General features: G+C 48.6%; 1 protein-coding gene across 5 annotated transcripts in view; it reads left to right on the top strand.

Annotated features, from left to right (window-relative positions):
- APBA2 (amyloid beta precursor protein binding family A member 2) overlaps window positions 1-12059 on the top strand; it is a 238941-nt gene that overhangs the window by 174030 nt on the left and 52852 nt on the right. For 2 of the 5 annotated variants that reach the window (XM_072796094.1, XM_072796085.1), the window contains one exon: window positions 3156-4160. In XM_072796094.1, coding sequence (XP_072652195.1) covers window positions 3195-4160 — 966 coding nt within the window. In that variant the 5' untranslated portion in view covers window positions 3156-3194. Of the gene's footprint in view, window positions 1-3155; window positions 4161-12059 lie in introns of those variants that run through there. The other 3 variants (XM_072796076.1, XM_072796065.1, XM_072796069.1) reach the window with 2 other exon arrangements.

The raw sequence follows: 12059 nt of genomic DNA on the forward strand, positions 1-12059 counted from the left end.
GAGGATGATTTTTCTCGTGAGTTGGCAGTAATTAGGTTGACCATCTAGACCTTGTGGTTGACATGTGAGAAGGGAGACTCCTCTGAGATTTTCAAAGTCTGGACAAAAGTGGGCTGTCCTCTGCTGAATCTGCTGCTTCAAGGGAAGATGTCCACACCTTTTAAAGCCACAGGACACAAGTGCTTCCTCTGACCTGCCTTGTGTCTGTGAGCTGCACTCCCTCTCTGGCACCTTGATTTCTAGATTTCCCATAGGAGGGGCCATTTCCCCTTGAAGCCAGCAAACCTAGCCATCATCTGGAAACCTTGATTCTTTACATTTAAAAATTTACTCCATCTGAAAAGTATGTACCTATAACATAGGAAGCAGCATTGTTTTCTCTGAAATGGTTATCCCGGTGGGGTTCAAATTTTGCTACATGTTAAAAATCTTGATGCCAGGTCATACCTCATACCAATGAACTTGGAATGCCAGACATCAGCACTTGTAAAGATCTTCCAGGTGATTCCAACGTGCAGCAAAGTTTAAAAACCACCAAAGTTTGGGATGCCTGGGTGGCTCAGCAGTTGACCATATCTGCCTTTGGCTCAGGGTATGATCCCGGGGTCCTGGGATGGAGTCCTACATCAGGCTCCCCACAGGGAGCCTGCTTCTCCCTCTGCCTCTGTCTCTGCCTTTCTCTGTGTGTCTCTCATGAATAAATAAGATCTTAAAAAAAAATAAAATCACCAAAATTTAGAATCCCCATGCCTGCCACTGAATAGAATCTTTTTTCCCCACCTGCCTTAGGGTGACCACCTATTCTGGTTTTAGCACTGGAAGCTCTGTGTCTTGGGAAACTCCTCAGTCCCAGGCAAACTACATTTTATAGATAAAACTGTATAAATGTAGATCTGTTCCTGGGCTTTCTAGTCTATACCATTGCTGTTTGTCCAGTCATGATACCAGGCCATTTTAATTACTGTGACTTCAGAGTAATGTTCTTTTCATTACTCACATTTTTAGGTCTTTCTCAGCTATTTTCACATGTTTATTATTCCAAATGAACTTGAGAATTATCGAGTCAAAGTTTCCCCAGTATTCCACTGAGATTTTTGCCTGGGATTGCCTTACATGATAGCCTGCTTATTTAGAAGGTCAGGGACTGATCCATGTTATTGTCATCATGTTGTGACTGGCCATCTGATAAACCCAGTGTCATAGCAAAACGTGTCTTAGGCTCTACTACAAGCAAAATACTGTGTGGGTGCCCTGGGAAATACAGAATGCAAAGGGTCTTTAGTTTAGGACTTTTCTGGGAGGTAAAGTAGAAGAAAGAGAATGTATAGCCCAGCAAGCTCGAGCCTGAGCCAGAAGTGCTATGAGAGCCCCTGTCTCCATTCTTTACTCTCTATTCCTGCTGATTCCAGATCCCATTGCTTCTGCTGCCCAAATATTCTCTGAGTCATGTCTTCTCTCTCCTTTCCACTGGTTTAGTTTAAGCTCACATTTCTTAAAAAAAAAAAAAAAAAAAAAAAGTTTTAAAATGGTGATAAAAACTACATATCATGAAACTTACCATTGTAATCATTTTCATGGGTACAGGCTCTCATTTCTTCTCTCTGGACATGGGAAGAAATGAATCTTGAATAAATTTATTTATTTATTTATTTATTTATTTATTTATTTAAAAATATATGAACTGTGGGGTACCTGGTGGCTCAGTTGGTTAAGCATCAGCCTTTGGCTCAGGTCACGATATTGGGGTCCTGGGATTGGGCCCTGTGTTGGGCTCCCTACTCAGTGGGGGTAGGGAGGGGTGGTCTGCTTCTCCTTCTCCCTCTGCCCCTTCCCCCACTTGTGTGCACATGCTCTTTCTGTCAAATAAATAAATCTTAAAAAAATTTTTTTAAATGAACTATGATGCAAACAAAAACAAGGCATATGTAATGTAAAAGCACAATTTAAGGAATAAAGCAAACATCTTGAGAAGTACTCAGTTGAAGAAATAAAGCATTAACCATCTGTTTGAATATCCTCTGTGCCTTTCCCCTGATGTTAGCCCCTTGCTTGCCCTAGAGCATGGGAATCGACTTGTCAGTGGTCTCCCTTCCACAGCTTTCTCATCCCTAGTGTCTCTTCTATGCCAGGCTCAGAGAAGTGAGGCTAAAAGAGAAATCCCGCATGTCATGCACCTGCTGAAAGTTGCCTGATGACTCTGCAGGGTTCATGAGATGAAATGCAGAGTCCTGGGTGGTAGGACAAGGACCTCCTTGGTTTGGATACATAGGACCTTTGAGGCGCCCTGCAGTAACCATGACCCACCCTCGGCCCCCTCCTGTGGGTTCCCCTTCTCTCCGTGGCTGGGCAGTGCTGTCCTCCCTGCAGGGTCACCCTCTTCTGGGCTCTCCCCCTGCTGCTGCTACATGCATGAGGCCAGGGTTTGGGGTTCAGTGTCCCTGTGCAGTTGGCCTGGACAGTTCCCAGCACTTCTGGACACTGGGGGATGCTGTCTGAGCAGGAGGAGGAAGGAGAGGCCTCTGTGTGCCAAGGAGGGAATATGAGGGTACCTTTGAAGAACAGCAGATTTAGACTTGAGAGGTAGGATCCCTCCTCATCAGACCTCATCATGTCTTCCGAATGCAAGCTTCTCTTTTTCTTTTTGGGAGCAAATGACTTGATCTGATGACTCTGTGTCTTGTCACCTTGGCTACCTAAGCTGGGCGAGCAATTCTTTTTTAAAGATTTATTTATTCATTCATGAGAGACCCAGAGAGAGGCAGAGGCACAGGCAGAGGGAGAAGCAGGCTCCCTGCAGGGAGCCCGGTGCGAGACTCGATCCCGGGACCCTGGGAGCATGACCCGAGCGGAAGGCAGACGCGCAACCGCTGAGCACCCCGGCGGCCCACCGTGTGCATTTTTGGGAAGTCCTGAGTGAGCCGGTGGGATGCAGGGAGGGAGGCGCCCTCCCCTCCGGGTGAACGGCAGGTGCCTGGCCTCCGGCCCCTCGGCGCCCTTCCGCGTGACGTGGGCGCGGGGCTCTGGCCGGGAGTGCGCGGCAGCTGCCGTCTGCCCTGCTGCTAGGCTGTGCGAGGACGAGCGTGGTGGCCACAGCGGGCCGGGGCGGCTGTGCTCGGTGGGGTTCTGACTGTCCTCTCCCACGTTCCTCCCCACAGCGGCTGCCCGGGGGTGACGATGGCCGCGTGAGCATCGCCATGGCCAGCCGGAAGCGCCAGAGCACGGCGAGCGGCACGCTGGAGCACCGGGCGAGGCCGGGCCCTGCTCCCCACGGCCCCGAGCCCGGCGGCGGGGAGGCGGAGCTGCCCCCCGAGGAGTACGTGCCCGAGCGCCTGGAGCTGGCCGCCCTGCGGCCCGAGAGCCCCGCGCCCCCGGACCAGGGCTGTCACGACCACAGCCCCGATGGGGACTCCAGCTCCGACTACGTGAACAACACCTCCGAGGAGGAGGACTACGACGAGGGCCTCCCCGAGGAGGAGGAGGGCATCACCTACTACATCCGCTACTGCCCCGAGGATGACAGCTACCTGGAGGGCATGGACTGCAACGGGGAGGGCTACCTGGCCCACGGCCCCCGCCACCTGGAGACGGACGAGTGCCAGGAGGCGGTGGAGGAGTGGACAGACTCAGCGGGCCCCCACCCCCACGGCCCCGCCGACGGAGGCAGCCCAGACTACCGGGATGGCCACCTCCCCGTCCCGGAGGATGAGGCCTCCGCCCTAGAGGCCCAGGACCAGGAAGAAGGCGTCCACTACTGTCCCAGTGAAGAGGGCTACCAGGACTACTACCCCACGGAGGCCAACGGGAATGCGGGTGGTGCCTCCCCCTATCGCCCAAGGCGTGGGGACGGGGACCTGGAGGATCAGGAGGAGGACATCGACCAGATTGTGGCTGAGATCAAAATGAGCCTGAGCATGACCAGCATCACCAGTGCCGGTGAGGCCAGCCCTGAACACACACTGGTGCGGGGGCCTGAGCCGGGCCCCGGGGGCTCTACAGAAACCTGCCCACCCTGCGAGGCCAGCCATGGCCCTAGCAGACACGAGGGAAGGCCCAAGTCACTGAACCTCCCTCCTGAGGCCAAGCACTCCGGAGACCCCCAGAGAGGCTTCAAGACCAAGTCCAGGACTCCAGAGGAGAGGGCAAAGTGGCCCCAAGAGCAGGTAGGACTCTGGCTGTCCCCAGGGAAGAGGAGGTGGAGGGGTCCGGAGAGCAAAGGATGCTCTGGTGTCACCCACATGGATGCCAAAGCCCATAGTTGAAATGCTCATGTAGTTCCTCATTCGTTCAGTTAGTTACATAGCAGGTGTATGGATGTTCTAGTGCCATCCAGAAGACACCTCCCTCCTACCTAATAGAGATTTGGTTTCTAGCCCACTTGCCTGGGATCTGTTCCTGGTTTGGATGGTCTGTGCAAGTACCATCCCCCCACAAACTGGTCTCTTCAGGCCAACAGGACATTGGCAAGGATGTGGAATGGCTGGCTTGTGCAGTCTGCAGACAGTGGTTCGATGCCCCAGTGACAAGGGAGAGCGACTTAAGCACATTTCACAGGGGCCATTGTATCCTGGTGACACTTTTCTGAAAGCTTGGGGGCTTGGCATTCTGTGCAATTAGCTGTAAATAACTATTCTGAAAATAATTATTTGAAGGTTTGACAAAGTGTTGGAGAAAAATGCATGTTAATGAGGCCAATGGATTTAAGCATAACTATATTTTCTTTTAATTATATCGAAGTGAACATGTATTCTAATAGCTATATTTGAAAAGCTGCTTTTCAAAAAAAAAGAAAAGAAAAGAAAAGAATAACACCCCTCTGTGAATACATAAAGAAGATGTGATTGTTACACTTGTGTAAAGTAACTTCTATTTGGCCAATGCCATGGGCATGAGAACAAAATGCTTTTATATTTTTCAAAGCCTTAATTATTATCCTCCCCCCCACCGAGAAGAGGCCATGAGTTTAAAACAGATATACATATGCTAAGAACATGTCTTTGAGTTATAAGTCATATTTGCTTGCTGCTAGATTTCTAGCACTTGCATGTTTTGATGCCTTTTGTTCTTTTTAAAGGTTTTTAAATATAAGTTGACTTCACTTTCAGGGTGTTTCTGTCATTCAGGGCAGTTGTGCACACACCAGGGGTTTGAGGCTGTAGAGAGACTGCTGTTGAACCAGTGGACGTGGGGAGCTCCCCCGCCAAGGGCAGGTGGCTCTGGGCCTAAGGTCTGAGCTTTAGGCCAAAACACTGCTGGTCCACTTCACTCTGGTGGAGTTGAACTCATGGCCTAACAGTGGCTATGGCACCCCAGGGACAGGTGTGGGCTGCATAGGGCGGGTGCACATATTCTGCCTTGCACAAATGACTTCCCTGACAAAGTTCTTGTCAAGAGGACATTACCTTTAGAGCATGACAGGGAGTGGACAATGTCAGATGCTTTGCTGTTTTTGCACTTTCTTGGAACCTCTAGATGCTAATTTGAGAACAGATGCAGACTTTGGGTTGGAGAGACTAAAGGATGAATGCACGGGTGGTGGTGCTGGTTTCAAAGGGCTGTGGAGGTGGTGGAGGTGGGGTAGCCCAAGCCATGAAGACCCCACAGGGGCGCCCTTCCTCAGAGACGTGGCACTGATTGGAAGAGCAGGGTACTTCTCTTCCTAAATACAGTGTCTCCTTGAAGCTAACACTCTTATCCCAGACACTGGAAAAGCTCCTTCACACTGGTTAATCATCGCAGAGCTTTTTTTTGGTTTCCTCTCTCATTCATTCTCACAAATGAATTCCATCAAGGGGAAAGCCTGGTGGTTCCCAGCTCAGGGCCAATAAGGGTCGTGGATGAAAACGGGGCCCGAGGACTCCTGAGGTGCTGTGCCCTGTCTGAATGAATGTGACTTAGGTCTTTACATCTCAAAAATCCAAGTGACCCATTCTCCAGATGAGGAACCCTTTGAAATTGGACCAAAAGAGCCACTGTGATAGGATCATCTTTTTTTTTTTTTTAAGATTTTATTTATTTATTCATGAGAGACACAGAGAGAGAGAGAGAGAGAGAGAGAGAGGGAGGGAGAGAGACAGGCAGAGGGAGAAGCAGGCTCCATGCAGGGACCCCGATATGGGACTCGATCCCAGGACCCTGAGGATCACAACCTGAGGCAAAGGCCGACGCTCAACCACTGAGCCACCCAGGCGTCCCTCTGACACTCATTTTAAAGCTGGAGAAGTTACGTCATGGCCTCTTTGAACAGTATTGCCTAGCATTTTATTTTGTCCTTGCATGGACAACAGTATTACAATGGAATTAGAAATGGGAATATGGAGAAAGTATCCACCATGTCTCCTACCGCCCTAGCAGATGAGCTCTTGGTTTTTCTGTGTTCCTCTTCAGACTCTAGCATTGAACATGAATAATGTATGTGGCTGTCATTGAAGTCCAGATGTAATTTTGCCATCCACCTTTTAGAACATGACATATTGCAAATGTTTCTCTGTGTTGCCATGTAGTTTTTGGAATCATTTTTACTGACCTTTGAATGTTCCATTCAGGCCACGTGACATCTAATTCATTCATCCCCACATACCCTGACACTGAGCCTGCCGGTTGAAGGTGGCATTGTCTTTTACCAGTCAAACTGGCATAGACATCTCTTACAATTTTCCCTTCTTCTGGTTTATTATGTGAAAATAAATTCCCATAGTGGACATGAATGTTGAACATCTCCCCAAGTTTATGTTGCCTACTTGTTTCTCCTTTTCTATGAATTGCTTGATGTGTGCTGTTTATCTTGTGGTATCTGGATGCTTTTCTATTTCCTAGGAGCACTTTGTATGCTCCAGATGCTACTTAATTGCTACAGATGTTTCCTTTGGTGTGTCTCCTTTGGAAAAGGCTCCAGTTTGCAGGTGGACCTCTCACCTGTGTGATCCTGGTGAGACCAAGAGGTCTGCACTAGGAGGTGGAGGTGGGATGGGGAGGGCAGGATGTGAGAGAACCCAGAGGAGATAGGCTCAAGTTGTTTTCAAGACAGAATGGAATTGTGGGGAACAGAGATTTGTGTTGAGTGTTCCTAGAGAAGAAAGAACTATTTCAAAGCAGTGCAGGTTTGTTGAGGGGAATTTGGAAAGCAGAAGCAAAGAAAACCCCAAAATCTTGCTATGTGGCAGTGCCTGATTCTGTCACTGAATTTTCAAATCAAAGAGGCAAACTACCTGATAGCATTTCCCAAAGCATCCTGTTAGATGTGTTCTGTAAACACAGCCTGGCTGGTCCTAGTCATTCATGGATTCCATTATCTGTGAATCAGCGTACTCACTAACATTTATGGGTAAGCTTAAAATCAATACTTGTGGCACCTTTGCAAGCATTCGTGGGCCATGCACAGAGAGGCAGAAACACGTGCATGATCCCAGTTGAGTTTGAACAAGGAGACACTGCCTTCTTGTTGCAGCTCTCACACTGCAAACAGGTGTCCTTTTCATGATCTTTTTTGTGATCTTTTTTTTTTTTTTTGCATTTTTGTGCTTTTTTTGTGGGATGGTAAAATGACCCCCAAGTGCAGTGGTGGTGTGCTGTCTGATGTTTCTAAGCATGAGAAAGCTGTGATGTGCATTATGGATACGTTGTGTTAGATATTTTCTGTAGGTGTGAGTTATGGAGCTGTTGGCCATGAGTCAACAATATGGCACAGCCAGAAAGAGGAAGAGAGAATTTGCCAATCTGTACACAAGGTTGCTCTGCAAAGTGCTAAAGTAATATGTATAGTATATGAGGAAGCATTGGGAAAGGGGCTAACTTTGTGAATTCGTGAGATGACCCACTAATCAAAAGAGCATAAGGAAGGCACTGTGATGAGGCTGAGAGCAAAAGAAATTTATGGTCTCATTATCCAAGGTCAGGGAAATGTTAGACTCCTATCGACTTGTTTTATTATAAAGAAATACTAGATATGATTATTTGTGGGAATACACACTAAATAAGGTGTCTAAATAGAAACACATAAAACACGGTTATGTATTGATTGATCAACAAAAATGATGACCACAGATTTTACAGGAACCACATCCGGGTTCTTTCTCCTAGGAGGTGGGTCAGTACTCACACACGGGGAGTTCACAGAAGGCTTATGGAATATAACTCTCACAGACAAGGAGCATTAACTGCATCTGGTTGACGTTTGAGAAACTTTACTGCAGAGGTTTCCCATCTCAGAGATTTGCTCCTTGATTGTATGTGTGCTGTGCGAAGTCCCAGACTCAGTGCTAATCAAGATACCTCCAGCCCTGCTTGGCCAGTGTTTCCCAAAAAAACTTGATTATTAGACCCTTTTCTCTCCATGCAGAGCCTGTCAGAAAAATACTGACCATAGTTGCCCATCCTAGGGGACGGGGAGCCAGACTTCCCTAGATCTCTCCCTTCATGGCTCTATTCCAGGATGGTTCAACATCAACCCAAAATGCTGATGATAGAAAAGGTGTCACCTCTGTTGCCATAGGGACCCTTGGCTTCTGAGGAGTTCATGTTTCTTGCTTTGCTATTTGTGGGAAATCCCAGGTGATGATGGAGATGAGGCTGCTGTTTGGTGGTTGCAAGCCAGCACTGTGCCCAGGGCTTCCTGTGTCCAATCTAAGTGAATCCTAGAACAGTTGGAAGAGATAGGAACTAGGATTATTCCCATTTTACAGATGAGACAGTTGAGGCTTACGTGGGAAAAGCACCACACCCATGGTCAAACAGCTCGAGGGGTAAACAGTCTGTGTTGCACCAAGATTCATGCCTCTCACCACTGCACCATGCAGCTCTTGAAGGGCTTCTTTCTAGAAGAGCTAATGCTGACTTCTGTGGCAGGGGTGTTTGAGTCCGCCTGCTGGTGAATGAGGCAGTGTGGATGAATTGGGCAGTATTCCTCCCCGACAGCAGTATCTCTCCCATTGTGTCCTTATTTACTGGGTAGCTGCAAGGCCTGATGTGCTCCATGGTTCATGATATGTGTGTCATGATACCAGTGAGGTACCCAGAGTCCTCAAAACCTTTGGTCTGTAAAATTGTCCTAACATCCTGGCTTCATGAGGTCTCAGGCTACAGATCAAAGTAGTCAAATAGAGATTATCTGTGAACTACTTTCCTTAATTTTATCCAGGTTGATATGAAATATTGATATATTTATATATATTATAAAAAATATTTATATATATTATATATATAATTATGAAATAATGATTAAAGAATACGTGAGCTGCATCCAGCCTAGTTAGTATTGAATAACCAGACTGAATTGCCATTTCTGCACCTGTCTCTGTTGAGTAGAGGGAGGACTCTGGTCTCACAGCCCAGGAATGAGCTTTGGGAATTTGGCAAGGCATCCACACACTGCCTATGAAGAGGGGCTTGCTGATCAGTGCTCTCCTGGGGCTGCTCCTCCATGTTCCTATAAGAGCATATTTGGCACCAAAGATCATAGTTCCATAGATCTTCAGATCTATGGATCTTCAGATCTTCAAGCTGTGTGACCACGGGTGTGGTGCTTTTCCCACATAAGCCTCAGCTGCCTCATTTGGAGCATTCCATCCAAACCTAATCTGAAGTGACGGGTTCTTGCAGTCTCTGGGTGATGCGTAGTGCATCTGGGTTTGATGAGGACTGGGTTCGATTTGGACTGATTCTTTTGGAATCCCATCTTTTTCATGTGTTACCTTGGGACATCTAGCTAGAGAAGAGGTACTCTGAAAATATCTGCTCTGTGCCTGAGACTCCCCCCTTAATAGACTTCCTCCTTTGGGCTCTGAGAGATGTCTTGAGCTGCACGCATTCCCTGTCCTGTTATGTGTCCTCTGTGGGCTGGGTGCACATCAGGACTTCAATGACCATCTAGTTCAAAGAGTTTGATTTCTGTGGCAACTGCCCAGAATTGCCTTGCATGCTGAGATTGCACTCTAAATGCATGTTTGGATTTTTGGGGATTTTCAAGATTTCTGTTTATCACTGGTCCAGCCAGCGCTTTCTGAAAAGAACCCTCTGACAATAGAAAAAAAAGGAAAATCAATACATCATAGCCAGCTTAATACAACAGTTAAATTGAGGCATGATGCAGAGCTTCGAGACCACATCAGATGTACAAGTGTTTATCATTGCTCCTGTGGGGATGGCTTTGCTGTGCTTTGGCATTCAGTTGAGGCTGGCTTTTTGAAGGACTTTTTGAATTGTGGTAGGAATGCTGGCACCAAATACAGAGGGAAGATGCTAAGTACATGGGTGACCTCAGCCTGCCTGGGGGTAGGGTGGACAGTGGTGCTGTGGGCACTTCCTCTGGGCTGGTGCTTCTCATGCGTGCCCTGTTCAGCGGCATAGGGCATAGGAAGTTGGTATGGGCACCTGTTTAGCAGTAAAGGGCACCATGCCCTGAGAGGCTTAAAGGGGTATCCCAGGATTATTGGCTCCCGGGTAACCTCTCTTGGCATGCTATGGGGCAGCAGGTGCTCAAAGGGATCTGGTGATTGCACTGTGCCCTGGAGGGAGCATTCCCTCCAAAGCTTGCCATAAGTGAAACAGAGCTGGAGAAAACCTGGGGGCAGGCTCTGAGGGCAGGAATTCTTGGGGAGACAAAGGCATGGCCCAGTCGGGGAAGGTCCTCCCCCACCCCCTGTGTTTCTATGTAGTGTAGGTGGCCTCTTTCTTCCCACAGCCCTGCCCCCCGATTCTGAAGGCACCCCTGCTCCTCTTCCCACCCATAGCATTGGGTCCTGTCTTTCTTGTGCACATGAGGAAGTGGCACGGGAGAGTCCTGGGGGCTCCTGTGCCCCTCTCCAGCCTCCTCTGCTCCTCTGGATGATGGGTAGCTGTGGCACCTGCCATAACTAGTTCCTGGGGCCACCCTGAGAAACAACAGGCTGGTATGGTCTTGGCGTTGATCTGCTTAGGTTTCCAAATTTGATATCTCTGGGCCTATTTGTTAAGTCAGCACAATGGCCTTATTTGATTTTTATGAAGCCTCTTGAGGACATGTGACCAGAGGTGGCTGTTGTTGTCACAGAGCAGCTTATTTATCAGGAATCTGGGATTGCTTAGGTGATTTTAAAATCTCATTAAAGCCAGGGTCTCTAAAATACTGTTTTATTGTCCAAGAAAATTGTGTAGAGCCCTTCCACTAGCAATAATCTAGAAAGAAATGTTCCCGCCTCTAGCCCTTGATGACAGAGTAAGGTGCAGTGGTAAAGAGAGTAGATGCCAGAGCCAGGAAGCCTGGACCTCATCCTGCTGCCCTAGCTTCCAGTTCTGGAACATTCTGGACGCATTACATGCACCAACTATGTATACCCTGGGGCTGCGGGGAGCAGAGTTGGTATGGATCAGAGTCTGCAGTGGATATGAGGGGTGTGGAGCACCCCCCTGGATGGTGATAGTGATAATTTCAAGTCCAGGGGAGCCTCTTTCAGGATGTGGTGGGAGGTAGTTGGGTGAGGCTCTGCAAACAGTTTGGGTCCAGGGCCAAGCTGTGCAGGACTGGGCACATCTCTAAGCAGGTGGGCATCACTGCCTTCTGGAGTGCCATCACAGGAGGGCTGAAGCCAACACTATGAGGCAAGGTGGGAGGAGGACCAGGACTGGCCAGGGATACCGCAGACAGGTGGGATATATATATGGTCAGGGTAATACCTGGCAGGACAGAGGTACCTGGCTGACAGAGGTGTCCTTGGGCTCTCCCCTCTCTGCAGGCCTTCCTCAGGTGGGCCCTGTCTTCTGCAGAGACGTCAGGAGTAGGCAGTTCTCACGTGCCCACCTGGGGACATCCTCAGTTTCTTTCTGCTCTGGAGTCTGATTTTGGGGAACAGAGTGACACCTACACATCTCCAAGGGTTGCCCTCATTTCCCCACACCACATTCCTAATAGGAAATTAACAGAGAACTCCACTTTCTGGGCAGATGAGCTGGGCTCTGGACCACCATCTCTCACTAATTCCAAGTGGCTGTCTGAGGCACTCTCCTTAACCTGGAGTATCTGCACATAAGTCCCGCTCTCCTTCAAAGCCAAGTGTCTCCACCAGGCTTCCCAGATTCCCTGGGCTGCT

Source organism: Canis lupus, chromosome 2, assembly GCF_048164855.1.
Source record: "Canis lupus baileyi chromosome 2, mCanLup2.hap1, whole genome shotgun sequence".
In the NCBI taxonomy this organism is placed as follows: domain Eukaryota; kingdom Metazoa; phylum Chordata; class Mammalia; order Carnivora; family Canidae; genus Canis; species Canis lupus.